This window comes from Chiloscyllium punctatum, chromosome 22 (genome assembly GCF_047496795.1).
Source record: "Chiloscyllium punctatum isolate Juve2018m chromosome 22, sChiPun1.3, whole genome shotgun sequence".
In the NCBI taxonomy this organism is placed as follows: domain Eukaryota; kingdom Metazoa; phylum Chordata; class Chondrichthyes; order Orectolobiformes; family Hemiscylliidae; genus Chiloscyllium; species Chiloscyllium punctatum.
The window spans coordinates 71,563,058-71,590,492 of NC_092760.1; the positions used below are offsets into that span (position 1 = coordinate 71,563,058).

Below are 27,435 nucleotides of genomic sequence, written 5' to 3' on the forward strand. Positions count from 1 at the left end.
AGCATTCCTGAATTAAAAGAATAACAGCAAGTTTTGAGAAGATTTATAGCTCAGGTTGAGGTTCTGGATGTAGGTTTGCTTGCTGAGCTGGAAGGTATGTTTCCAGACGTTTCGTCACCATACTAGGTAACATCTTTAGTGGGCCTCCAGGCAAAGCACTGCTGATAATTCCTGCTTTCTATTTATATGTTTGGGTTTCTTTGGGTTGTTGATGTCATTTCCTGTGGTGATGTCGTTTCCACACCGGAAATGACATCACCAACCCAAAGAAACCCAAATATATAAATAGAAAGCAGGAATTATCAGCAGTGCTTTGCCTGGAGGCCCACTAAAGATGATACATAGTAGGGTGACGAAACGTCTGGAAGTGAACCTTCAAGCTCAGCGAGCAAACCTACCTCCTGAAAGAGTAACAATGATAATTCCTATAGTTATCTAGTTTTTATTTTAATAATACTTTCCGTCACCTATCGAGAATACTTATCACATTCATATCTCACATTAGAGTGAAGACTGTTTGAGTGAGGTATTATAAACCTTCCAGATACTGTGGAATTGTATCCCAGGAAAGAGTTAATGGTCCAAGTCTGTAAGTGACGGGAATTGTAGTTAGATAGATGGGGCTGCACGTGAATATTTAAAAGTCATACTTTGGGTATCTATTCTGGAAAGATCCTGCGAGATCTGTATCATTCATAGACTCCATATTGAAGCCTGGTTGAAGCTGCGCCATTTGATCAGGTATGCTGCTGGAATGCACAGCTTCTCAAACATGAGGGTCACATCAGATTCTGATAAATACTTGTCGACAGGCTTCTGTTACAATTGAGCACTTGGATGCTCTCGGATTTACATTCATTAATATTAAATGTTAATAATTAACATGCACCTTCAACTTTGCAGTAACATCCATTACATTATCACTATAGACACCATTGAAATCCTATTACAATCACATTGGTTTGAGTTCTTCAATTGTGCAAGGATTTAGTTTAAAAAAAAGTGATCTGTAATTGTATTAGTACTAATCAATAGATTGGTTTTACAAAACCAATCACTGTTACTACCAATATTTCTGTACACTTGAACATAGTGTCATCTTCTGTTGCAGGACTTTGAAGCCCTGACTCCAAATCTGTTAGCCAGGACTATTGAGACAGTGGAAGGAGGTGGACTTGTTGTGATTCTACTGAGAACTGTCAACTCGTTGAAGCAGCTTTATACTATGACAATGGTATGTGTTATTTGACTGCAGTAAGTGCTAGTAAGGCAAAGTTCTTTTCATTGGCCAATTAGTTTGCTCGCTTTCACTAGAATTAAAATGTCTGTGGAAATTTGCTGATGATAACTATCTAATGGTGCAAACACACTAACTGGCAAGGTTGATATTGATCAGTTCGGAAGACTATTCTTTGTTGCTTTACATGGACGATTTCCTTGATGCAGAAATACAGCTTTATTTTATCTGTACTGCTGTACCCCATTGTGCCGGTTCACCAGTTGCAAATTTGCTTCCCGTCTACAGATGACTGAGGAACTTACGGTTAGAGTCACATTAGAAGAAGAGGTTTGCAGTGTTGCAAACGATAGTGATAAATCTAAGGAAAAGAAGAGTTATAGAAGTTTGCAAAGAACCACTAAAACATTTGAAAAAAACCCAAAAATATTGAGAATAAAATTGCTTAAAAGTATTGCAAGAGCCTTTATGCGTTTATGAACAGAGTAGCTAAAGTAAATATTGGTCCTCCAGAAACAGAGACAGGAGAAATTGTCTGGCAATGGTCAAATATTGTGCAGCCATCTTCACAATGATTATCCTCTGTGTATCTTAGGTCTGTATTCTCTGCAGCGCTGAAAAATGAGAGCTGGTCTCATTTGGACATACAAGATTCTGATTCTGATCAGCTAGATTGTTGAGACCTTCTGTTGGTTGTGAATGTATACCATTGGGTGACAATCTGAGGGTAAAGGCCAAATCATGTGGGGAGAAATTACTTCACTCAAACAGTATTCTCAGCTCCAGAGACTTTCAGATGCTGCATTGTTGAATGCATTTCAAGGCTGGAATAGATAGATTGGTATCTTGGTGGAATCCAGGATATGAAGAGTGGGCAGGATGGTGAAATTGAAGCCCGAAATCAACCATGATTGTGTTAAGTGGCAAAGCATGGAGCAACTTGAAAGGGTCATATAGTCTGCATTCCCTATTTCTTGTGCCCTAATTTCTCCTGACAAAGGATATTTTGGACAATGAAGTGTGCAGCACAAACTTGGCAGAATGACACTGGTTAGGATGCTCACATTATGATGACTGGAAAAATGAGGTTATTTGTCTTCAGATGTGATGGACTCAGACATCATAGAATTGAAGCGGATAAGATGTGTAAGCAATTTGATAGGATGGATATTTCCTCTAATGACAGAGTTTAGAACAAAAGGGCATACTCTTACCATTAGACTGAAATGATGTCAGGGCAAGTGTATTAATTTAGTTAAAAATCACACAAAACCAGGTTATAGTCCAACAGGTTTAATTGGAAGCACACTAGCTTTCAGAGCGACACTCCTTCATCAGGCACACCCCAGTCCAACACCGGCATCTCCAAATCACGTATTCATTTAGGGATGTGAGCATTGCTCGCTCGGGAATGATTTTTTTGCCCATCCATATTTGCCCTTTGAGGATGGTAATGAGATGCTTTCTTAAGTCACTACAGTCCATTTGCTGTATTCAGCACACAGTGTCATTGGAGGGAATTCCAAGACATTAACCCAGTGACAATGAGAAACTGGTATGATCTATTTCCAAATTGGGATGTTCACTGGTTTGGAGGGGACCTTTCAGATGGTTATATTCCCATATATATTCTGCCTTGTCCTTGAAGATGTTGTGGTCCTAAGTTTGTAAGACACTGTCGAAGGAACTTTGGTGAATTTTGGCAGTGCATCTTTTAGTTAGTACACACTGCTGCTTCTGACCTTCGGAGAGGGTTTATGTTTGTGGATGTCGGGCCAGTCAAGCAGGCAGCTTCCTCCTGGATGTTGTTAAGCTTCTTATTGTTTTTGGAGTTGCACTCACCCAGGCAGTGGGAAGTAATCTATTTCACTCCTGACTTGAGCCTTGTAGATGGTCGGCTGGCGTTGAGGAGTCAGGAGGTGAGTTACTTGCTGCAGGATTCCTCTCCTCTGGCCTATTCTTGAAGCCACTGTATTTACTTTCACGTCAATTTCTGGTCACTGGTAAATCTTACTGTCTTGATAATGAGGTTTCAGTGATGGTAATATCATTTAATGTCAAGGGGCAGTGGTTAAGTTTCTCTCTTGGTGATGGTAATTGTCTAATACTCCTGACACCCTTCTGTGGTGGGAATGTTACTTGCCACTTGTCAGCCCAAACCTAGGTATTGTCACGGTCTCGCTGTATTTGAACTTTGCTTCAGTAGTTGAGGAGTCACGAATGGTGGTAAATGTGTAACTAATAGTGATCATACCCACTTCTCACATTAGGATGGAGCGAAAGTTATTGATGAAGTAGTTGAAAACGATTGGGCCTAGGACACTATCCTGAGGAGCTGTTGCAGACTTGTTCTGGAGTTGAGATGACTGACCTCCAACAACCACAACAATCTTCATTGATGCCAGTTATAACTTGAATTAATGGATTCATATTGACTTCAGTTCTGTCAAGACTACTTGATGCTGTGCTTGGCCGACTTCAGCCTTGATGTCAAGGGCAGACACTCTGACCTCACATCTGGAATTCAGCTCTTTTGTCCATGTTTGAACCAAGGCTGAGTCGGATCAGGAGCTGATTGGCTCTGGTAGAGCCCAATGCTGGTGCTATTTAGTAGCACTGTTGATGACAACTTCTATCACTTTACTGGCGATTGGGAGTTGGTCAATGTGGCAGTAATCGGCTGTGTTTGATTTGACCTGCTTTTTGTGTGCAGACGGTACCTGGGCAATTTTCCACATATTTGGGAAGATGTCAGTGTTGTTGCTGTACAGGAACAGCTTCCCACTGGTGCAGCAAGTTCTGGAGCACATGTTGTCAATAGTATTGATTTTGTATTTATTGTCATGTGTATTTTACAGTAAGAATACAATAAAATACAGGGAAAAGCTTTTATTTGTTGTCATGATATGGCATCACGTTGAATAATTTTAGAATAAGGGGAGAAGAAGATATGGCTTGAGAAAAGTCCATCAGTTCTGAGCCAGCTTATTGCCATCAACGATGCCTACCGTGCCATCCCTCTGCAACTGCTTCATTGCTATCCACACTAGACCCAATCATCATTAAAGTCGCAGATCCTTATGGGCTGTGTTTGCCACTGGGCTGTTACTCCTCCAACCCTGCCTGCGATGGACCAACTGATGTCAGAGTCGTGTTCCTCATCACAAGGCTGACCTCATTGATGATGCTGTGGTGCCCTTCAGCCATCACGTCGTCACTGCCGACGTCGAAGTCACCTATCCTCAGGCACCATCTTTTGTCAACCCCATTTCTGCGCTTGCTTCAGAATGTTGTCAGGACCTATAGCCTTTGCAGAATTCTGTACCTGCAGCTGTATAGAGTCAGAGATGTACAGCATGGAAACCGACCCTTCGGTCCAACCCGTACGTGCCGACCAGATATCCCAACCCAATCTAGTCCCACCTGACAGCACCGGCCCATATCCCTGCAAGCCCTTCCTATTCATATACCCATCCAAATGCCTCTTAAATGCTGCAATTGTACCGCCACCACCACTTCCTCTGGCAGCTCATTCCTTACACGTACCACCCTCTGCATGAAAAAGTTGCCCCTTAGGTCTCTCTTATATCTTGGTATAATATGGAGTGAATCAGACTGGCTGAAGACTGGCACCTGTGAAGGAGGTCACGAGCAGTAATTCACTTGACACCTCTGGCAGATGATTGTTGTTAATGCTTGAGGCTTATCTTCTGGAATGATGCGCTGAGTTCCCTCGTAATTCTTCACTCAAATGCTGCTGCAACTGTGGACCTCTTTCCCTCTGAAGCTTTGATGATCATTCATTTGTAAACTGGCTTCCTGCAAAAGCTGCAGGTCATCTCAAATGAAGCCAAAATGCATTACACCAAATGGAATAGCAAATATTCTAAGATTTTCATTTAAACATAATTTGATGTAGATATTTTCCATTGGAAATGCTAAGATTTATTGAAAATATCATTCAGTTAATATTCTGATACTTTATTGACTTAAATTTACAGAGAGTATTCTGTGCCAAATGAGTGCACTAATATAAATCAGTTTTCACATCTCTAGAAATCCCAGTTGTTGAATGAACAGTTGAGGAAGAAGAACGAAAGACATTCTTCACAACCTTAGCTTGTCCCAATGATATATTTTCTGAATTGTAGTCCATGATGTCATGCCACGATGTTGGTACATTAAGTAATTTGGAGAAAATCTAGGAATGACTGTTCAAAAGAATATACTTATTTGGTCGATAGTCCTATTCTTGCTGTATTGGATAAATCACTGTGCAACATTGCCAGAATTTTGTACCTTTACACAAGCAGTATTGTAATGTCCTTGTGTGGTATTGATCATATTGGAGTTTACTTTGTAGCATTAGACATTTGTTAAGGCATGTGAAATAGATCAGGCTATTTTCAAACATCCTGCATGTTGAATCTTCAGTGCAAAATATTGAGTTGATTTAGCCCTTGTTTCCTTTCTTTTGAAAATCAGTTTAGTTGGAAGCAGTCCCAAAGGCAGTCTTGTATATATAGCAATTATGCTCTACTTGTTGGATAACCCTTTAAAACGCTATATTTCATTTTAAACACATTTCTCTTGAGATCTCTTTTTCCATATATTTTTGCATCCTTCTCACACTGTATTTTGAGAAGGCAATTTTAGAGTAAGAAGACTGAAATCTATTGCATCCCTTAGAGTGCAACAGCCCAAACTTGTTGATTATTTTGGTAATGATTTTTTGTTTTGTGTTCAACTACCTTTTTCCATGCACCTTTTCTTCTCCATCCTCTATTCAAGGATGTCCATGCTCGATTCAGAACAGAATCACATCAGGATGTGGTTGGCAGATTCAATGAAAGGTAAGATCTCGTGAATCAATATTTATGTTCTGTTGAAATGGGCTGCATACTTGGTTTTGCAAGTGGCATTAGGGATTTAATACAGGAACAGCTGGAATGTTCCAGGGATAGCTTGAAGAGTTGGTTATCACCTGTTGAAAATATAGAGTTTAAAGGTTTTGCAGGCAGGGAGGGGAAAATTGCCTTGATCTTAAATTCTTTCTTTTAAAAAAAGCCAATGTCACAGTAACTGAGTAAGTGAGATGGGCAAACTAATGCTATGACACTCAATGTTATTACAGTTATGAAGCTCTTGATTTATGTTCTTAATTACAAAGCTAAAGAAGAAATCTTTTTATTAAAAGCTTCTATCCCACTGAAGAGGTTTCACATCCAACAACCTGCTCATATTTTGACACCTGTGACCAATTCCATCACAGGAGCTCAAAAATTTCACCACACTAAAACTATCAACAAAATTCTGACTAAAACTACCAACAAATTCGAAAGGAAAAAGTCAATTTACCCCATCTCTCAGTGTATTCTTCAAACAAAAATCAGAATCCTGAGTTTGATCAAAAATGAATTAGTAGTTCCTTGCCCATTCCCCATTTGTCCCAAGTTTTGTTGAAATTATAACAGAAATTTAATTGAGCTGGATAAAAGCTTTCGAAATTGATGACAATCATGATTTTTCTTTTGCTTGTACACAACACGTATGTGGTGTTTGATGAGGATATGTTTTGTAAACTGAGCTCTGGACAGGATTTGGGCTAATCGAAGTTTGGAGGAGTAACCGAGATTTGAATTTAATGGGAGAGATTTCAGGAGTGAGTGGTCCTGAATGTCCTGGATCATGAATCATGAAGTTTCGTGTGTAGGAACAATAAGTGATGAAGAAGGAATTGTTTATTCCAAGGGCCATGGAATATAAAAGTCATGAATTTTTATTGCCTTTATACAAGATGTTGTGAATTCACTTATAGTGGTTATGAGGAAAGACTGAACAAGTTAAACTTGGAGTTGAGAAGAATGAAAATTGATCTTGAGGTTCTCTTCCCTCGAACGTAGTGGAGGATGTGTCTTGAAATTTATTTAAGGTGATGTTTGATGGAGTTTTGATTGACAAAGGCGGTCACAGATAATTGGGGGCAGGCAAGCAAGGGCAGCAAAATGGAACTGAGACCATAAACCAATTAGCCAAGATAGTATTGAATGGTAGAGCAGGCCCAAAACACTGATCCTCCTCCCCTCTCTCAACTTTCTAAATTGGTTCTCGCCTGTGCAGCTTTAATCATTTTGACTAATTTATGTGGTTATCATCATAACCATGATATTTTAAATAATGTGCTGGTAAAAGGAGCAATCTTCTATTTTGAATTGAACTAGGGTAATTGTGACATTGTACTCATGTGACTGCAGTGAAAAGTTTACAAGTCACTACTTACAAGCCATCTTAGGAACCTAAGTACTGAATCTTGGCACAAAGCAGTAAAACAAAGAAAATTAAAGTTGCAAACTTAAACATTGCAGTGATTATTACTAAAGGCAGACAAACCAAAAAAAACAGTTAACAGTACAACACCATAGACTATAAACACTTGGCTGTGCTGGGCTCACATTTCTCACGAGGGTTCGACCTCCCTTGTTCCGGGCTTGACCTTGCACCTGCTGCCACCATCTCAGGTGGAGCCTCCTGCTCTCACAGCCGGCTGCCTTGCTTTGCTTGTTCCTGCCTGCACTGTCAGCTGCCTTGGGCTGTATGTTCCTGCTCTCATGGTCGGTCTCACTGCGACTGACACAGGGAACCTCTCTCGCCGCTATGTTGGACTCAGCATATGTTTGTAAGTGCTGCCAAGTCAGTTCAGCTCAGTATAAAGTTTATCTGAAGCCACAGATGAAGCAATGTATTTAACCTCAAGTTGCAACCTTGGCACTTCATAATATAATATATTGTTTTATTTTTGTCATCCATTGTGTTATGATATTGGAATAACGATGATTGAAGTCTACATCATCTTGAAACTGCATTACTTAATTTAGCGTAGGACTTCCTAACAATTTGAACACAAGTAAGAAGTCTATGGGCCGATCTTTGCTGCCAAAGTTGGATCTCTTTATAGATCAGTTATAAATGTTTCAAAGAACGGGAAGGGATCTTCTTGAAAAATTTTGACAAGGTTGGACAGACTGTATGCAGGGATGATGCTCTCCCTGTTCAGTGGGTCCAGGACAAGGGAACTCAATCTTAAGGATTTGCGATAGATCATTTTGGTCTGCGATGAGAAATTTTTCACTCAATGGTTGACCCTGTGGGAATTCCCTCCCAAAAAACATTGTGGCAGCCATGTCCTTGAATAGGTTTAACTCAGGAAATTTATTTCTTAAGGCTAAAAATGTTGAGGGACATGGGAGAGAGTCGGACTATGACCTTGAGATAGAGGATCAGCCATCATCACATTGATTGGTGAAGCCAGTTCAGAGGGCCAAATTACCTCTGCCTGTACTATTTTCAGTGCTTCTTTGCAGAATCTACATTGGAAGGTTTGAGTTTTAGTTAAATATCCTTTATTTTAATAGAGGGAACAAATGTTTCCTGCGAAGGTCCTGCAATCATCAGATTTATGCAGTATGTTTAATGTAGGAAACTGTCCATAAGTTTTTCAGAGGAATAGTCAGATAAAAATGGACATTGAGTTAAAGTAGGAAATCATAAGGGGTTTGACCAAATAAGTGAATTTTAGAGTGTCATAAAAGAGGATATAGAGTTGAGGAACCAGAGGGCTCTAGTGTGAATTATTCAACATAGGCCTTTGATGGTGAAAGCCCTGATAGTTGTCATCAAGTACAGGACAGAGGATCATGTGGATGGGAGGGGGCTGGAGAAAGAAAGGAGCAAAGAGTGCACAAGGTTAGACTATAACCTGATGTCCTGTGACTTGTGACTATAGTTGAAGCAACATAGGAGACTGGCCTGAGACCTCCAGATTAGTCGAACTGATGTTGATAGTATAGGAAAAGGTTTCAGCAACAGTTGCGTTGAGACAGATATAGAAATTGATAATGTCGTGGACTTGATCATAGGAGGTCTTTTTGAGAAAGAGGAAATGGCATTGACTAGCTTGGGGTCAAAAAGTATGCTGAAATTTGAACAACTGACTAAACTATGTAGTGGCTTGTTACCAGGATAGAATTTGTGGTGAGGGTACAAAATCTACCTGGGCAGCAGAAGTACAGCATCAGAATGATACACTTAACATTGAGTTATTAAAAAGATGAATGTTTGAAGTTTGTTAAATGTACAAGGTGTGAAATACGTCAGGCTGGATGAAGAGGAGGTAGTTGTTGAAAAATTGTTCTTATTTGTTGGCCTCAGTCTAAATATTTGTCTGTTGAACTGATTTATTACTCGCAGTCAGTCTTGTTTGTTAACATTTTTTTTCAGATTCATACTTTCCCTGGCATCCTGCAAGAATTGTGTTGTGATAAATGATCAGCTGGACATACTACCACTTTCTAGCCACATTTCCAACATCAAACCTATTCCACCAAAATCTATGGTGAGTTTTAGAGATCAGAGTGCCATGACGTAGGTGGTTGTTATTGTTAATTACGTATTATTCCTGTAGTTAATAAAATGAGATCTCATAGGTTTGCTATAGATTTGAAATTTTACCTGAGGTGGGAATGGTGTTTACTTCTCTTTAGCCTATCTTGTATTAAAATTCTCTCAATAACCATCATGTCCAATACTCCAGAACCTCTCCCAGCAACTTTGGAGTTATTTCAATTCTTGTAAAGTTTGAGATTTGACTTCTAGTGCTTCCTGACTCCAGAAATTACTGATTGCTTTCCCTGTTATCCAGAATCTTGTTCCATTATTCATGAAACCTTCAGGTCCAGCAATTCAAAACTCTGAGATCTCGTCCCAAAACTGCTGGATCCTACATTCACTTCCTAATGATTTCTGTGCATTTGTAATGCTGATTTGTCAATTTCCCTCGTTACTTCATCAGTTCATTTATGTGGAGAATTTTAGTTGTGTCTTGAAATTAAGCTTCTCATTATCAATCAAATCTGTCATGCATTTGTCTAATTCTTTTCAGGATGAAAAATTAATGCCTCATGAGGTTGAACTGAAAGAACTTAAAGAATCTTTACATGATACACAACCAGTCGGAGTGCTTGTTGATGGCTGTAAAACACTTGATCAGGTAATATAGAAGACTCCAGTAGGCCTGCTGTATCGAAAAGTAGAATATTTCTGTTGGATACAAACTGACACTTATGTTTTATATGATACATTTTTAAGACATGATTTTAATTTTGTAGGGCTGTTTTAAGAACACATAGGAAATAGTTTGAGAGGATCATATGCCTTATTAAACTTGCTTTGTCATTTAGTACAGTCATGACTAAATCATAAGCTTTAAGTCCACCTTCCTGCTTATTACCAATATCCCTTAATTCCTGGAGACACCACAAATCTGCTTACTCTATATTTCCTTTTACTGTGCCTAGAACTCCACAGTTAGGAATTTCAAAGATTTGCATCCCTTCGAGTGAAGTAATTTTTTTTAACAAAGTCCTAAATGTCTGATCCACTATCAGAGGACTGTGACTTTCTTGTTTTAGATTCCCTGATCAGCAGTAACAATCTCATTAAATGCTTCTAGGAAATTCAAGTGTACTGCATCGTGCTGATTCCCATACCTTTAAACCAGTAAGGGCTTTTGTGGCACAGTGGTACTGCGGCCCAGATTGAAGATCCAACTGCTCCAGAGATGGGTAGTAACATCTCTGAACAGATAGTTTCAAAAATATCTTCATCTAACCTGTTAGTGACAAATGATGCAAAAATATTGATGAACTAATTTGGCTGTTGTAGAGCTATGTTGACTTGTTTTAATTGTTGTTTAAGGGCTGTTAGTCTGCTTTAATAACAACATGCTCTGTTTTTGCAACAACTGATGTTAGATTACCTACCTTGTAGTTGACACTTTTCTCTCCTCTCTTTTGAGGAGAGAAGTGTAACTTTGCCAACTTCCAATCTGATGTGACCAGTTTTTAATCAATAGCATTTTGGAAAATCACAGCTAGTGAATGTCTTGCAATTCCTAATTTCCACCCATAAAGATTTCATTTTGCCACCATCTGAGGCGAGATCATTTCTCACTAATGTCCTTATGTCATTCCTTTACTTTCAGGACTGCCCTTCCTCCATGTCATCTATCTGCTTTTCTGAAATATTGTGCACTCTGGAATATTTGTTTCCTAACTGTGATCACCTTGAGGTGATTGAAGTGTATGATTTAAAATGTGTAGAATCTGATGAGCCTTTCCTCTTAATTCGCTCCTGATAAATGTTGAAAATATCATCAGTCTGTATGTTAAACTGCAAACTTCTTAGATCAAGATAAACAATGCAGTGAGTTAGCATAGAAGTGATCACAACCTCAGTTCAAAACATGTTCATGCATCATGAGGTAGAACTTGTACAAATGCAGGTGGTCTTTTACTGGCTGACTCACAAAATCTGAGTCATTATGTATCATTAGATATTCTTAGATTAATCTTGATTTTAAAAGCATCAAATCCAGTCCAGTGGAAGAACAACAGAACAGTACAGTCCCTTTTGCCCTTGATGTTGTGTCGACCTTTTATCCTACTCTAAGATGAAGCTAACCTGCATACCCTTCAATTTACTATCATCCATGTGCCTATCAATGAGTCGCTTACAGTTAAATTCTAAGGATTTATTTAAGTCTTGGCTTTCTTTCTCTGCAATGTTTTTGCAGTCCTTGTTGAAACAGTTTTCGTGGTGTGCGCGTACACTTGAACGGTGTAATTTTCAGAAATAATGAGCCCATACTTCGGTAACTTTAAAACTATCTGCCTGTTCCGTAATAAATTTGAGCTGCTTTATTTATCGTTTCCAGTATGTCCATTGGACTTGTACTGCCTCAAGTAATTTTAAATAGCCATAACAGTGAGAAATGCCTTAAAGTACAGTGGAAGCTGTAGATCTGAACCAAAAACACTATATTGCAGATGAGACTCAGGAGGTCTGGCAGCACAGAGTTATAGAGATATACAGCATGGAAACAGAACCTTTGGTCCAACTCATCCATGCTGACCAGATATCCCAACTTAATCTAGTCCCATTTATCAGCACTAAACCCTTCCAATTCATATACCCATCCAGATGCTTTTTAAATGTTGTAATTGTACCAGCCTCCACAACTTCCTCTGGCAGCTCATTTCATACACGCACCACCCTCTGCTTGAAAAAGATGCCCCTTAGGTCCCTTTTAAATCTTTCCCCCCTCATCCTAAGCCTATGCCCTCTAGTTCTGAACTCCCCCACCCTGAGGAAAAGACCATGTCTATTTACCTATCCATACCCCTCATGATTTTATACATGTCTATAAGGTCATCCCTCATCCTCTGACACTCCAGTGAAAACTGCCCCAGCCTGTTCAAGCTCTCTCTGTAGCTCAAATCTTCCAACCCTGGCGAAGAAAGCAGAATTAAAGTTTCAAGTCTGCTGACACTTCATTGTAACCTCCATATTTCTCAGTGAGGAATATCTTGTTTATTTTGACCAGCAAATTTACCACTTTGCAGATAGTTATGGGTATGGATGTCTCTGTATTGCCATGTTAACTTTTGTCTGCAAATGAAATGGTTTCACCCTTTTAGGCAAAAGCAGTACTGAAATTCATTGAAGCTATTTCAGAGAAGACGCTTAGGTGCACGGTTACACTAACTGCTGCCAGAGGCCGTGGTAAATCTGCTGCATTGGGACTCTCTATTGCAGGAGCTGTGGCATTTGGGTAAGTGTTTAATTCGTAGCTCCACATATCCCTCACTCTATCATTGTAATCCAGTTGAGGGAACAACCAAGCAATCCCAGGCATAGTTAAAAATGAGGAGTTAACCAGACAAAGCTATAAGATAGGGCGACTTTGTTTCCAGACAGCAGAAGTGCCATGTGGTCGCCAGGCCCAAATGATCTCATAACCGAGTGACCAGATGTCAACAAAGTCCTGCCACGTCTGGTCATGAAACTAACTAATCAAGTAATTGGGAGTGGAAGCTTCACAAATCTCTTCATTGTCTTGCTACATATCTCAAGCAAAGCTTGACAGTTAGTATTTTTATAACTTTCCAACTATCAATGCTTATTCTTCTGTCATGTTTCTGGATCATGGAGACCATTGAAATCTTGAGGGTTGAATATCGAAGCCACTGTTTCTAATATGTGAAACCTGTGTATTGTACATTTAATTACTTTTTAAAAATGTTGTAGTCTGATGCTACTTAAATATTTTAATATAAAATGTATAACAAACTTTTTATTAAGTGGCATCTATGCGACCAAGAGTGTGCCAATTGATCAAATATTCCAGATATTCAAGAGATATGCATAATTCCAGTAAACCATGACCAAGCAAAGTTTGAAGACTTCCACATCCCTCAAAAATTCTGTATAAAAAATCAACATACCACCTAAAATCAATATAAAAATACACAGTCAGTAATAGAAATGTAAAGCAGGAGTATGCACATAACTGTTATACTTTATTTGCAGCATAAATGCTCAAACATCGTGATAGATCATGATAGTTGAGATATATAATTTTTGCTCATTTATCAAAAGTGCCGCCGGTTGATAGAGGGAGCAGATTTAGGACTGAATTGAGAAGGAACCTCTTCAACCAGCGGGTTGTTAATCTATGGAATTCCTTGCCCAGTGAGGTAGTTGATGCTACTTCAGAAAATTAGAATAGATTAGATTACTTACAGTGTGGAAACTGGCCCTTTGGCCCAACAAGTCCACACCGCCCCGCTGAAGCGCAACCCACCCATACCCCTACATCTACCCCTTACCTAACACTACGGGCAATTTAGCATGGCCAATTCACCTGACCTGCACATCTTTGGACTGTGGGAGGAAACCGGAGCACCCGGAGGAAACCCACACAGACACGGGGAGAACGTGCAAACTCCACACATGCAGTCGCCTGAGGCGGGAATTGAACCCGGGTCTCTGGCGCTGTGAGGCAGTTGTGCTAACCACTGTGCCACCGTGCCGCCCACAAAATGTTGTGGTTCTGTTCACCGAGCTGGGAATTTGTGTTGCAGACGTTTTGTCCCCTGTCTAGGTGACATCCTCAGTGCTTGGGACCCTCCTGTGAAGCGCTTCTGTGATCTTTTCTCTGGCATTTGTAGTGGTTTGAAATCTGCCGCACCCGAGCTACAAATCTTCTCTCAAATTTTGAACTTCAGAAAATGTTTTTAAAGCTAAAGAAGATTTGCTTTTGAACAATAAAGGAATTCAGGGATACGGTGAGAGCACGGCTTAGTGGATCTGAAGCCACAAAAAGATCAGCGATGATCTTAGTAAATGACGAAGCAGGCTTGAAGGGCCGATGGCCTAGTCCTGCTGCTAGTCCTCATGTTTATGTCTGTAAGGTGCCAGTTAAAACAAAACTTGCTGTAACTTGGAAAAAGAATGCAAACCACCTTTAAATTGGAAATTTTCAGGTTATTTTAGCTATTGGAAATGAATGTCTTATGCATGTGTTTGCTATCTTTGTAGATATTCTAATATCTTTGTCACCTCACCAAGTCCGGACAACTTAAACACCCTGTTTGAATTTGTTTTTAAAGGATTTGATGCATTACAGTATCAGGTAAGAGAGTAAACGTACCTGAAAAATTAATAATTTTTTCTCTTAAGTCGTCAATGGTATTTATGTACAGTATAATACTTGCATATGTATCATTGAGTGATGTTTGAAAAAGGTCCTGTTCCTTTTCCATGATATGTATTTGATTTGTTCATTGCACTTGTCAAGTGATCAACCTTTTACATTGCTTAAAAGAAAATTAATTTTTCTCCATGAGGGCATGTTTAACATTTCTTGGGTCTTTCAGGAACATTTAGACTATGAAATAGTTCAGTCCTTAAATCCGGAATTCAACAAAGCTGTGGTTCGCGTTAATATCTATAAGGAGCACAGGCAAACCATCCAGGTAAAATGGTACTTCACAAATTTTACTCCTTATTGTGCTGTAAACATAACTGGGGAATGAACATCTATGTAGTTCTGTTTGTTGAACGTGAATTTGTCGAGTGAAATCATGCCACTTCGCATTTCTCTTCTCCCTTGTCAGTACATCCACCCTGCAGATGCAGTTAAACTGGGCCAGGCTGAGCTGATGGTAATTGATGAGGCAGCTGCCATTCCCCTCCCATTGGTGAAGAAATTGCTGGGCCCCTATCTTGTCTTCATGGCCTCTACCATTAATGGGTACGTGGTTACAATTCAGACTGAAGTCCAGTGGAAGCTGGAGGCACAGCTGGTCATTTTATTGTGTGCTTTACAGCCTTCAGAGGCAAAATTGAGTACAACAATTTTAAATCTCAATACCTGTCTCAGTTTTGTTTCATTTTGGCTTTTACTTTGCTTCAATTCTCATTTAATTGTTCCGTTATCCTTCCCTTTGGTTAGGACTATGCCACCTTCAGCCATTTCATTTTCCTGCTCTTCACACTATCAGAGAGCTACCTTTTTGTTCTTTGTCCCATTCCATCCTCCCTATTTCTAGGGGAATGGTGTTACTGGGGCTGGGGAAGAGGATCTGATGTTGGAATACACGCCACTTTCCTGTGTTTACAATCTCTGAGTTGAGAGTGGAGTGAGTGGAATCGTGGGGAATCCCTTTGGTGATGCTTATCTCCCTGAAGCTCATAATTAGACCCACAAACTGTAGTTCACAGAAGTAAGGCAAATCAGGGCAGAAGTTATACACTTAATGGGCAGTATTGCCGATCGAAGAGACATTGGAGTGCTGGTTCATCGTTCCTTGAAAGTAGAGTTGCAGGTAGACAGAATAGTGAAGAAGACTGTGGTACACTTCCCTTTTATTGGTTAGTGCATTGCGTATAGGAGTTGGGATGTGGTGCTGGAAAAGCAGAGCGGGCTGCGTGGTCTGCTGTGCTTTTCCAGCACTGCACTCTCGACTCTGATCTCCAGCATCTGCGGTCCTGACTTTCTCCTATCGAAGTTGGGAGGTCAAGTTGTAGCTGAACAGGACATTGGTTAGGCCACTTTAGAATATTGTGTTCAGTTCTGGTCTCCCTGCTATAGGAAAGATTTTGTTAAACTTGAAAGGGTACATAAAAGATTTGCAAGGATGTTACCAGGGTTGGAGGGTTTGAGCTATTGAGAGAGGTTGAATAGGCTGGGGCGTTTTCCTTCGAACATTAGAGGCTGAGGGGTGACCGTATAGAGATTTATAAAATCATGCAGGGCATGAATAGGGTGAATAGTCAACGTCTTTTTCCCCGGGTAGGGGATTCCTAAGCTAAAGAAGAAAGGTTTAAGGTGAGAGGGGAAAGATTTAAAAGGGACCTGAGGGTGACGTTTTCTTGCAATGTGCTTGTAAAGAATGAGCTGCCAGTGGTAGAGGCTGGTACAATTACAGTGTGTAAAAGGCACCTGGGTGGGTAAATGAATAGGAAGGGTTTGGAGGGATATGGGCCAAATGCTGGCAAATGAGACTAGGTTAATTTTGGATATCTGGTCAGCATGAACACTTTGGACGAAGGGTCTATTTTCATGCTGTGTAACTGTATGACCGAGTCCTCACAACAGAAGACACCTCTAAACCCAGGCCTCACCTCTTCTTCCCCCCCACCCCTGCCAGGGTCTGCCAGACATGATTTCTATGCCTACAAGGGCATTGTGGCAGTGCTGAGCTGCTGGCCCTTCAATTGGCTGGCAGCTGTCTGGACTGGGACTCCTGCAGCAGACAGATAAATTTTCCCAAAGGCTACAAAATCTCTCTGGGAGTCCGCAAAAACAAAGTTAGGTAGGTTTTTGGTCAACAACTGAGTCAGGGTGTGTGGCAGGAGAACATAGCTAAAGCCCACAAGGACAGCAATCATGATCTTATTGAATAGCAGAGTAGCTTTAAATGGCATTTCATATGGTTTTGAGATTTTAAAAAGCCAAAGTGGGATTGTCTTGGCTTTCCATCCTGCCAGTAAGGTGTAGTCTCGGAGTTTAGCAATGTTTGTGTCAGGAAATCACAGAATTGTTATGAAGCTGAAGGAGGTAATTTAGCCCATCATGCTTGCACTGGCTGCTCAAAGAGTACTATGACCTATTAGTGTTCTTCTGCTCCCTTCCTTCTATTCAAATAATCATCTATTTCCCTCTTCAACGTCTCAATTGATTCTGCATCCTGCATACTTCCAGGGAATGCACTGCTGATCTGAACCACTTGTGTAACAAAGTATTTTTTTCATATGACATTTGCAACTTTTGCAAATGATTTTGAATCTGCACCCAACTATTGTCAATCCTTTTATAAGCATAAACAATTTCCCCCGTCTAGTCTGACAAGACCTCTCATGATTTTGAAAACTCATATCTAATTTCCTCTCAGCCTTATTTTATATAAGGAGTACAGTACCCTCCTCCAATTTATTCTCTCAACCAAAATTTCTCATGAAACCATTTTTGTAAATCCTTTCTCCACATTCTCCACTGTAATCCTTCCTAATCGACAATGTGTGATACCCAGAACTGTATATGATATTCTATCTGAGACCTAACTAGTATCATAAACACTTGACTGTGTGTTAATAAAGACCAGGATACTGTATGCTTTATTAACCATTCTCTCCACCTGTCCTGTCACCTTCAGTGATTATCTTTTGCACATATTACACCCAGGTCTGTCTACTCCTGCATTCCCTGAAGTATTGAATCCTTGATTTCATGTTGTCTATCCATGTTCTTATCACGAACGAGCATTATCTTGCACTTCTCTGCATTGAACTTGATGTACCACCGAGCTGTCCACTCCCCTAACTTGTCTGTGTCATTTTGAAGTTTGGTACTTCAAAGCTGTTAAAGTTCCATGCTTTCAAGTTCCATAACATTGACAATTTGATCCTGACACTCCAGGATCCACGTCTTTGATATGCATCAAGGAAAACAAGGGTGCCAGTACTGACCCCTGGTGAACTCCACGACAAATCTTTTTCCCAGTCTACAGAAATGCATCAGTTAATATACTCTGTTACCTGTTACTCAACCAATATTGTAAGTTCTGAAGATTGATAGCAAGCTACTAGGATGTCCTGGTTTAGTTCGCTTTGTTAATTTCTTAAAAACCTAGAATTTCAAAGTCTACTGAAAGGCTAAAGGATTCATAATAAACTCCAGCAAGACTCTTTATTTCATGTTAGAGTATTGTAAAACTATCTTACCCTGAATTTCTAATTCTGTCTGTTTCAGGTATGAAGGGACGGGTCGTTCACTGTCTTTAAAACTGATCCAGCAACTGCGCCAACAAAATGATCAGAGCCAAATCACCATGACTGCAGAGAATAAAGTCACTTCCACTGCGAAACTCAGCACAGGTATTGAAGCTGCCTTTGCCTGTTTCGTAGCTCTTAATCATTTCATCTAGCATTCATTTCCATTAATAAAAGGAACCAATCTTTGGGTTATTGCAGTGCCTTGCATGAATAGTCTAATTTGTCATTTTTCTAATTTTGTTTGTGTCTCCATCCTGATGGAAAGAGTATGCTGGGAACAAAGTCCAGTTATTCTACAACTCATTGCACATGTATTAATGACCTTTATTGAAATATGCAAGATTCTTAGACGGCTTAACAGGGTGGATGTGGTAAAGTTATTTCCCTTTGGGAGAGTCTCAGACCAGAGAATATAACCTGAGTAAAGATATGCCCATTTCTGACTGAGGTGAGGGGAATATTATTCTTAGAGGGTAGTGGATCTGTTGAATATTCCACCTTGTAGGGCTGTCGAGGCTGAGTTGTTAACATTCAGGGTAGAGATACATGGACTTATAATCAGTAAGGGAATTGAGGAATTGAGGATTACATGGGGAGAAGGCAAGAAAGTGGAATGAAGGATTATCAGTTCTGCTATGATCTCATTGAATGGTGGAGAAAACACGATGGACCGAATGGCCTGCTTCTCCCAAGTCATCTTGCTTTTTTAAGTCGTACTGGCAAATTTTGTGTAGAGAGTTTTAACCTCTGAATTTATTCTTAAAATAAAATCCTGTGTTCAGTTCTTTGAAGGAACCTGGTAATTAATCTATTGTATTACATGGAGAAAAGCAGACCTGCTTTGAGGTATTTGTAGCACATCTGTTTTTTTTGTAAGTAGGCTTAATATTGCAGGTGTTGTTGCAAAACTTGTAGGTTTGCCGATTTTATTTTCTGAGCATGCTGAGTTCTGAATTTTTTGTGTATTTTTATGGCTTGCTAAATTCGACAAACTGACCACACATTGCTGCAATGCAGCATAACGATAGCTAGTGATGTATTATTGTGATTACAAAGTGCATTTATGCTGAGGTGAGCTGGATATTCCTAGAGCTGCACTAGAGTCATACAGTTATACAGCAAGGAAACAGACACTTTGGTCCAACAAGTCCATATCGACCATGTTCCCAAAGTAAACAAGTCCCATTTGCTTGCATTTGGCCATTGTTGAGCAAAGTTGCAATGGAGCTGGTGATAGATTCAAATGTAGCAACTTCAAAACTATAACTACTGGTTTGCTTAAAGCTCTTCCATGAGATGTGATGGAAACTACACGACATGAAGTATGCATTTCTGGTACGGCGAGTTAGTCACGTGTTAACGAGGCCATCTTTTTTTTATTACAGTACGGACCCTGCATGAAGTTTCTTTGCATGAGGCAATTCGATATGCTCCTGGAGATCTCGTGGAGAAGTGGTTGAATGATCTACTGTGCTTAGACTGTCTGAACATTAGTCGAATCATTTCAGGCTACCCACTCCCAGAGTTGTGTGATCTGTATCCACCAGCCTGTAAATATTTGCACAGTTCGAGTACCAATAACCTTGATAGTTAAACTTCAGGATTATTCAGAATGGTAATCTCTGGAATTACTTTTCTCAAATTTCTCTGAAGTATGTTTAAACATATCTGCTCCATTTACGTCCAAGCTGCTGCGTGAGCTGGGTTTTCTGGTCATCTAAGCGCGAATACTTATTCTTGAAGGTTTTGATTTTGAGGCATCATGGATATTCTAGATGAGGCACATGAAAACTGTGTTTGTTAGTGGTAATGACTTACAAATAAATGTCTCAGCCCAGGACTATTTTTGGATCTAGTGCCAAATGCTACCTAAAACTATTAAATTTAAAATTTAACAATTTTAAATTGTTAAGTGTCACTGGCTGGGAAAGCCTTTTTTTTGCCCATCCCTAGCTGCCTTTCTTTTCTTTAAAGGGAACTTCTGTATTTTAATAAGGGAAATTTACAAGAATTCCACTTTTATAATATGACATTATCCTGAGGATTGCTGACTTTCTGTCATCAATTCTGCCAGCATACAAAGATTGTTAGAATGGATACATAAGAGATCTTGAAACTAAGCATGCTACATAGTGAATTGTTTTTGTCCACTTGGATCCAGAACTTGGAATGGAAAATCCAAGTGGCTGCAGACAAATTTGAGTCAATGTGCTTGTGTGTTTGCATATCTGGAAGTTACCAATGTTAGTATCACTTAAACTTCACTTTGAAGGCTTGTTCCTGCTTGAGGTGATAGTGCTTTGCAATGTATTTTAAGTTTTCAGATGTTTTAAATTCAAATAGGGTAAGACAATGTATGCTGAGAATTGATTTGTTCTAATTTTGTGGGTTGGATCTGTTGGCCTCCTTTGGATTCTGAAACTACCACCTGGAAGTGGATCCTTGATAAATCACTGAGACAAGTATAACCTTTACTAAAACTAAGATTTGGAAGTTCACAGTTTCTTACCTTAACTGCTGATACAGCTACTACGTGAACAGGGACACATTGTTCTGTTACCATAAAGCATCTGAGACCTTTCTGCACAGATTGATGTCTCTCTCTGTGGCATCCCATTACAAGGTGAGGCTATGTGTTGTAACCTGATGTTCTAACTCTTACAACAATAAAAGTTTTAATAATGCTTTTGTTTGCATCAAGGCAATGCATGTTTAAATATAATTGCTGAAGCTATATTTTTGTGACATTTTTGTTTTTGTTTTCTTATGATTATTCTAACCAATTACAATCACAAAAGTGAGCATTGTTTTAAAAGAAATCCTGCAAAGCTTGGGTATGGACTTTGAGTCGTAAACATTGTGTCCAAAGTAAACATTTTCTATATGATTACCGAACAATGTATTTGCTGTAAAAAAAGAGGTTGCCAAGGGCTCCACTACATTTAAAGCACCTTTTAATTGTTCACTGGCATGTGAGTCCATTGTGATACAAGTATTGAGTTATTTTTACAAAATTAAATCTTCACAGAATAGCCCCAATGACCTTCAGATACTTTCCGATGCTCCTGCTCACCATCTTTTCTGCCTGTTGCCCCCTGTGCAACCTACTCAGAATTCACTGCCAGAAGTACTTGCTGTCATACAGGTAAGTGAGATGAGAGCTGTTGAATAACATTCCTACAAGTTAAGGATATCCAACTAAAAGCTGCAGGGACAAATATTCATTCAGTTTCAGCCTTTTGCATTATCTTAGATATTTGACGGCGTGAAAACGAATTTCTGATATAATGCTGGAAGTAATGTGTAGAATATTTCAGCTGTGATTTTCACTGACACTAAAATTCATGCAGACATGTTAAGCATTTGTACAACAAATGCAATTTGACCTCAGTCATTATTTTTCAGTCAAAAGGACATGGCAAAGGTAAGGATTTTTTTTTCAGGATGTTAAAGATTTGTAAATGAAATAAGCTCATAGCATTTGCATTAATTGCCCAGTCCTGTTGATAACAGGCGAATGTAACTTTCAGGGTTCCTTGGGAAGCTGATACAAAGGTTTAAATGGATGCGTTTACTTAATTTATATCCTTTTATAGATAGAACTTCTATGCGGGATCAAGGGATAGTAATGAATAGAATTTGAATTCTTTTACGAAAATTAATTGGGATGTGAAACATAAAAAGGAGGGTAGGTGGAACATCGTCCTTTTTGGCCTGCTGCAGATATTATTTGCAATCTGATTCAATTGTTTGGTTATCTGTCTGAGGTGTCATCTTGCGTTGACCATGTTGCCTTTTGTTGACTGTATAAAATACGGATAACCATGATTTCAGCTTTGGAAGCATTAAGTGTGTTTTCTAAAAGACTGCTTCACCTCTGTGTGGTTTCAATTAACTGATGTGAAGCACTTCAAAGAGGAGTGCATGTTGGTATTTTGAGAAATACTGTAAAACTCACCTTCTAAAGATCCTTCTCAGGAGCTGATAATGGAAGTGTAAGCCACCTTTTCTTTGACCTTGTCAGGTGGCCCTTGAAGGAGAGATCTCGCATCAGTCTGTTATGAACAGCCTCTCTCGTGGGAAGAAAGCATTTGGAGATCTGATTCCATGGATTGTGTCAGAGCAGGTAGGATAGTGATACGGTGTGTGTGATGCTTGTCTATTCCAAGCAGATATGCATCATGGCTTACTGTTTTCAGAAAAGTCAGAATATCAAGGAAATTTTCAATAGAAACAGAAATATGCTGTTTGGCCCCTATTTGAACTATTTTGCAACCTCCTTGCACTGACTGTTATTTTTCTTTCTAATTTTATATCGTAAGCATACGTGGACAAATTATACAGTTCCTCATTAATAAATTGATCACAATTGTGGCTGATGATCCAGCACTAATCCCTCCATATCCTTCGCAGGTTGCAAATATGTTAACATGGAGATTATCTCAGTCAAGCTAGTCCTGATTTTGTTCTGCATTAACAAACGAGCAGTTTTCATGTTGGCCTTGGTACAGCAGTTGGGGAGGGGATAGACGTTTTGCTCTGGCAACATATTGTCTTTACCCTTTAATTTATTTTGAAACTTGTGTTATCTATTAGAAGATGTAGATGTGATATTCAAAAATGGAGGTAATTTTAACTTTAACTAACTGATTTGTCTTCTCTGTGGATCTCTTAGTTGTTGTAATTAACTGAGTACTTTTTCAAATTTAGTTTCAGGATCCAGACTTTGGAAGCTTGTCTGGAGGGCGCATTGTCCGAATTGCAGTCCACCCAGATTGCCAAAGGGTAAAACAAAAGTCTTTGTCCTTTTAAAGGAAGAATATTAAAATATGCTGATTTATATAGTCATGCACTACTCTCAAATCAGCAGCTATGTAATAACTAATAAGCGATGCTAACTGAATATGAATGCAACATTTATTTTTGAAAGTAAATTTGCTTTTGTGCTGAAAAGTTGCTACCTTGAAATTGAGTTTGGGGTTTTGCTTTTGGCAGGATGGGATTAATTGCAATATCAGAAACATGATTGAGCATCATAGTGGGTTATACATACTATCGACTATCAGAACTGTTTAAATTTAACCCTTATTAACACAACAGAGCTGCAGAACAGATAATGAGAGTTAAGGGTTCACCCTATTAGCAGTCAATGATGTGGGACTGAATCATGGCCCAAACCACATTCTTGTGAGCAAACTGGAAAACTATTGAATTACTAATCATACTTCTTAGATTTCCATGTTTAACTGCACATATGCAAAGATGGAAATTCTCTGCAATTTGGTTGTCATTGCTACTGCAAATCTGGTCACTCTCACTGATCTCTATAGAGATGAGGACAGATTTTGACTTAGCAACGTAAAACTATCCAGGCATATTCTGCTACAAGAGTATATCTTGGTATCGTGGGATGTGATGGAAACAGCCTCTAATTCTCTCCCTTGAATTTGTTCCACCGGTGTCCACTTGTCTTCTTGGCAAATCGCTTGTTTTGTCTCTCTTTCAAAATCAAGTATTATGCTCACAGAGCGTAAAGTACACTTGTCTTTGTAGTTCTTATCATGTAATTTAATATTTATAAATAAGTATGTTTGTGCTTCTATCACACTGCATAGATTCTGATTTCAAAATGCTTTCTACATCCCTGGTTAATTTTATGTTGCTAAGTTCAAATTTGTCCCAGTCTCTCTCTAGAGATCAGAGTGAGTGGCCAGGTTTGCAGTAGCAATGACAACCAAATTGCTGAGAATTTCTGGGAAAAAGTCTCTGCCTATCCACTATCTATGCCTCTCATCATCTTGTACACCTCTATCAAGTCACCTCTCATCATTTTTGCTCCAATGAGGGAGCGAGGGCTTTTCTCAGCCTTTCTTCATAAGACCTGCCCTCCAGTCCAGGCAGTTTTCTGGTAAATCTCCTCTGCGTCTTCTCTAAAGTTTCCACATCCTTCAGAGAATGAGGCAACCAGAACTGAACACAGTATTCCAAGTGTGGTCTAACCAGGGTTTTATAGAGCTGAAGCATAACCTCACGGCTGTTAAACTCAATCCCCTTGCTAATGAAAACCAACACACCATATGCCTTCCCAACAACCTTATCACCTTGGATGGCAACTTTGAGGGATTTCTGAATGTGGAACCCGAGATCCCACTATTCCTCCACACTACCAAGAATACTGTGATCTGCATTCAAATTTGACCTTCCAAAATGAAGTTGCCAGATCTCTCTTGTAGCTTTCTTTGAAGTCATTGACAAGCATGGTTGATTTACTGCTGACCTCAAAGTTACAGTCACCTGTTTTCCTTGTGGTTGTAAGGGTGGTATTTAAACTGGTATGTATAACCCACCATGATTCACAGTCATGGTTTTAAACCCATTCAGCCAGAGGAGGACTTCTTCCACATGAGTTACCAGTTCATTTATATGAGGAAAGTGTGCCTTCACTAATTGTGTTGAGCCTTCAGATATTCAATTAAATTAAAACTTTCAGCAGTAAAGCAGGAGAACTCAATTTTACTTGACTGTTCAAATTTAATGCAAGTGTAAATTATACAGTTTTTGATATACTGCGGTGGGCAAAAAACTTCTAAGCATGAATTGCAATCAAATTTTAAGTACTATATATAATAATCCATCAAAGTCTGTTGTTCCTTACTTTTTTGTTTGTGTCTAGATGGGATATGGAAGCCGGGCAATGCAGTTGCTGCAAATGTACTATGAAGGGAAATTCCCATGTTTAGAGGAGCAAGAAAGCCATAAGCCCACAGAGATAACCACCGTTGGCAGTGAGGTATGTAATGTTTGAATTTACTATTGCAGATGGCTAGAGAATTGAGACTGTCTATGAAATGCTGATGAATGCTCATAATAGTTTTGTGTCGGGTAGAGGGAGGCTCTTCAGTGACAATTGCCAACAAGTTTATAATCCCGAGACATGAAATGAACTGTTCCATCATGTGTTCTTGTAAATGATTTTTTTTAAGGCCAGAAAGATCAGCTGTTTTTGGCAGCATCCATGTTCAAGTGGTGAGAGACGCAGTGGAATTTAATTATTCTTTCTAGCATTGCAGCAGCTCCATTAGCGTAGACCCCATCCCATTTTGTCCAGATTATGTAGAATGTTAGAGAAATTGCTGTGGACTAATACAATGTATAGGAGAGTCATTGCTGTGAGCCAATCAGTGTGCTCTAACAATATTCTGACATTAAATCTGAGATTGCCAAACCATGGGTTGGTACACCAATGGAGCTGCAGAATGAATAACTTGAGTCACAAGCTCTCCTCTGATGAGTCAATAATGAGGGCATGAATCATGGCCCAAACCATATTCCTGCAATGGAATTAGAATGCTATGCTCTGTCGCAAGTGTGTCTCTCAGTATTGTGGGATGTGTTTGAACCAGCCTTCATTTTTCTGCTTGAATGTGATCCCCTGGTATCCACTTGGCTTCTCTCAGGCTTTCCTTGCAACTGGCTTGCTATATCTCTCCTAAGCCTTTGTTTGCAATTGTATCACTGCTAACTTGGCACAACGTAGTTCTTGAATGTCAGCTCAGCATTTCTAGATTGTGGCTTTTAGGCACCATTCAGAAGGGGAATTAAAGAAATGCCAGAAGGTAGTGTCATTGATTCAAGAATTTAAAAGGGGGATGAAATACTGAAAGGACCATCAAATTATACTGTGCAGGTCAAGCTCTTAAAAATAAAACAAACGTTGCCAAGTCTGTACTGCAGACTTCCAGATAGTAGGCAAGATTTGTAGGTGTAAAGGTATTGGTAAATGCCTGAGTGAAAAACTGTAGATAGTAATAGTTGGGGACTTCAAATACCTAAATATCAATTGGTATACAAACAGTATGCAAGCACAGGAGGCATAAAATTCTCGAACTGCATTCAAGCAAACTTAGTAGTCAGTCAGTAAGCCCAGAAAAGGGTATAATTCTAGGTTTAGACTTTGGAAATGAAGCAGGTGGATGAGATAGAAGTGGGTGATCATTTTGGAGGTTGCGATCATAAAGAAGCTAAAGCTGAATAAGATAAACGAGAGGCCAAAGCAGCAAAGCTGTAGAGAGAATCTAAGCACTTCTCGGGATCCCAAGCTCAAGTCTGGCATACCGACCATTTAGTAGATTTAGTATAATTGTGGAAAGGAGCAAAGATGGAATAGAGATACAAGTTTTAAATTGGGAGAAGACAAACTTTACGAAGTGGAGAGATGATCTGGTAGAAGTGAACTGGTAACTTGATGAAATTCAATAGGAGATGAATGGAAATCATTCAAAAGTGAGATTCCAAGGGCACAGTGTCTCCACAAAGGAAAAGGGTGATACTGCCAAATCTGGAGGCCCCTGGTTATCCAGAATAAAGTAAAAGCTTATGACATCTCAAAAATCCTATTTTCCAAAGCTTAAAGAAGTCTGGAAAGTACGGGCTTAAAGTGAAAAAGGAAATTGGGATGGCAAGAAGAAGCTATGAAAAATATCAATTGATCAGAAGTAACAAAACCCTAAGATATTTCATCAGTAGGAGCTCTTGTGGTGCAGTGGTGGTATCGTGACCTCTGACCCAGGAGGCTGGGTTCAAGTCCCACTAGCTCTCCGGGTGTATGATAACATCTCTGAATGGTTGACTTGAAAATTATCCAAACTGCAAGAAGATGACTAAGCAAAGGATAGAGCTGATCAGAGGAATAACCTGACGTATCGGTGCAGAGGATGTGAACAGGGTTCTCATTTTGTATTTCCTCTCTGTCTTCACCAAGGGAAAGGATGATTCAGTTGCACCAATTAATGAGGAGGAGAATGAAAAATTAGATTAGATAAGCATAATGAAAAGGGAAATACTAGAGGGATTAACTTTCTTTAAAGTGGACAATTCACCAGACTGGATGAATTAGATCCTAGGTTGCTAGAAGAAACTAGGGAGGATATTCTGGGGATAATTTTCCAATCCACACCAAATACTTTGAATTTCATGTACGGTTCTAGAAGAACATAATTGCTCTGGAGAGAGTGCAGAAGAGA

At 39.4% G+C, this 27,435-nt stretch overlaps 1 protein-coding gene across 1 annotated transcript in view; it reads left to right on the top strand.

Moving 5' to 3' along the window:
* nat10 (N-acetyltransferase 10) overlaps window positions 1–27,435 on the top strand; it is a 69,574-nt gene that overhangs the window by 15,863 nt on the left and 26,276 nt on the right. The window contains exons 5-19 of the mRNA XM_072592639.1: window positions 1,112–1,234; window positions 6,029–6,090; window positions 9,515–9,629; window positions 10,176–10,283; window positions 12,772–12,905; window positions 14,675–14,768; window positions 15,013–15,111; window positions 15,253–15,389; window positions 18,390–18,514; window positions 19,798–19,948; window positions 20,939–21,035; window positions 21,441–21,557; window positions 22,437–22,538; window positions 23,123–23,197; window positions 25,086–25,202. Of these exons, the coding sequence (XP_072448740.1) occupies window positions 1,112–1,234; window positions 6,029–6,090; window positions 9,515–9,629; window positions 10,176–10,283; window positions 12,772–12,905; window positions 14,675–14,768; window positions 15,013–15,111; window positions 15,253–15,389; window positions 18,390–18,514; window positions 19,798–19,948; window positions 20,939–21,035; window positions 21,441–21,557; window positions 22,437–22,538; window positions 23,123–23,197; window positions 25,086–25,202 (1,656 nt within the window). The remainder of the gene's footprint in view (window positions 1–1,111; window positions 1,235–6,028; window positions 6,091–9,514; window positions 9,630–10,175; window positions 10,284–12,771; window positions 12,906–14,674; window positions 14,769–15,012; window positions 15,112–15,252; window positions 15,390–18,389; window positions 18,515–19,797; window positions 19,949–20,938; window positions 21,036–21,440; window positions 21,558–22,436; window positions 22,539–23,122; window positions 23,198–25,085; window positions 25,203–27,435) is intronic.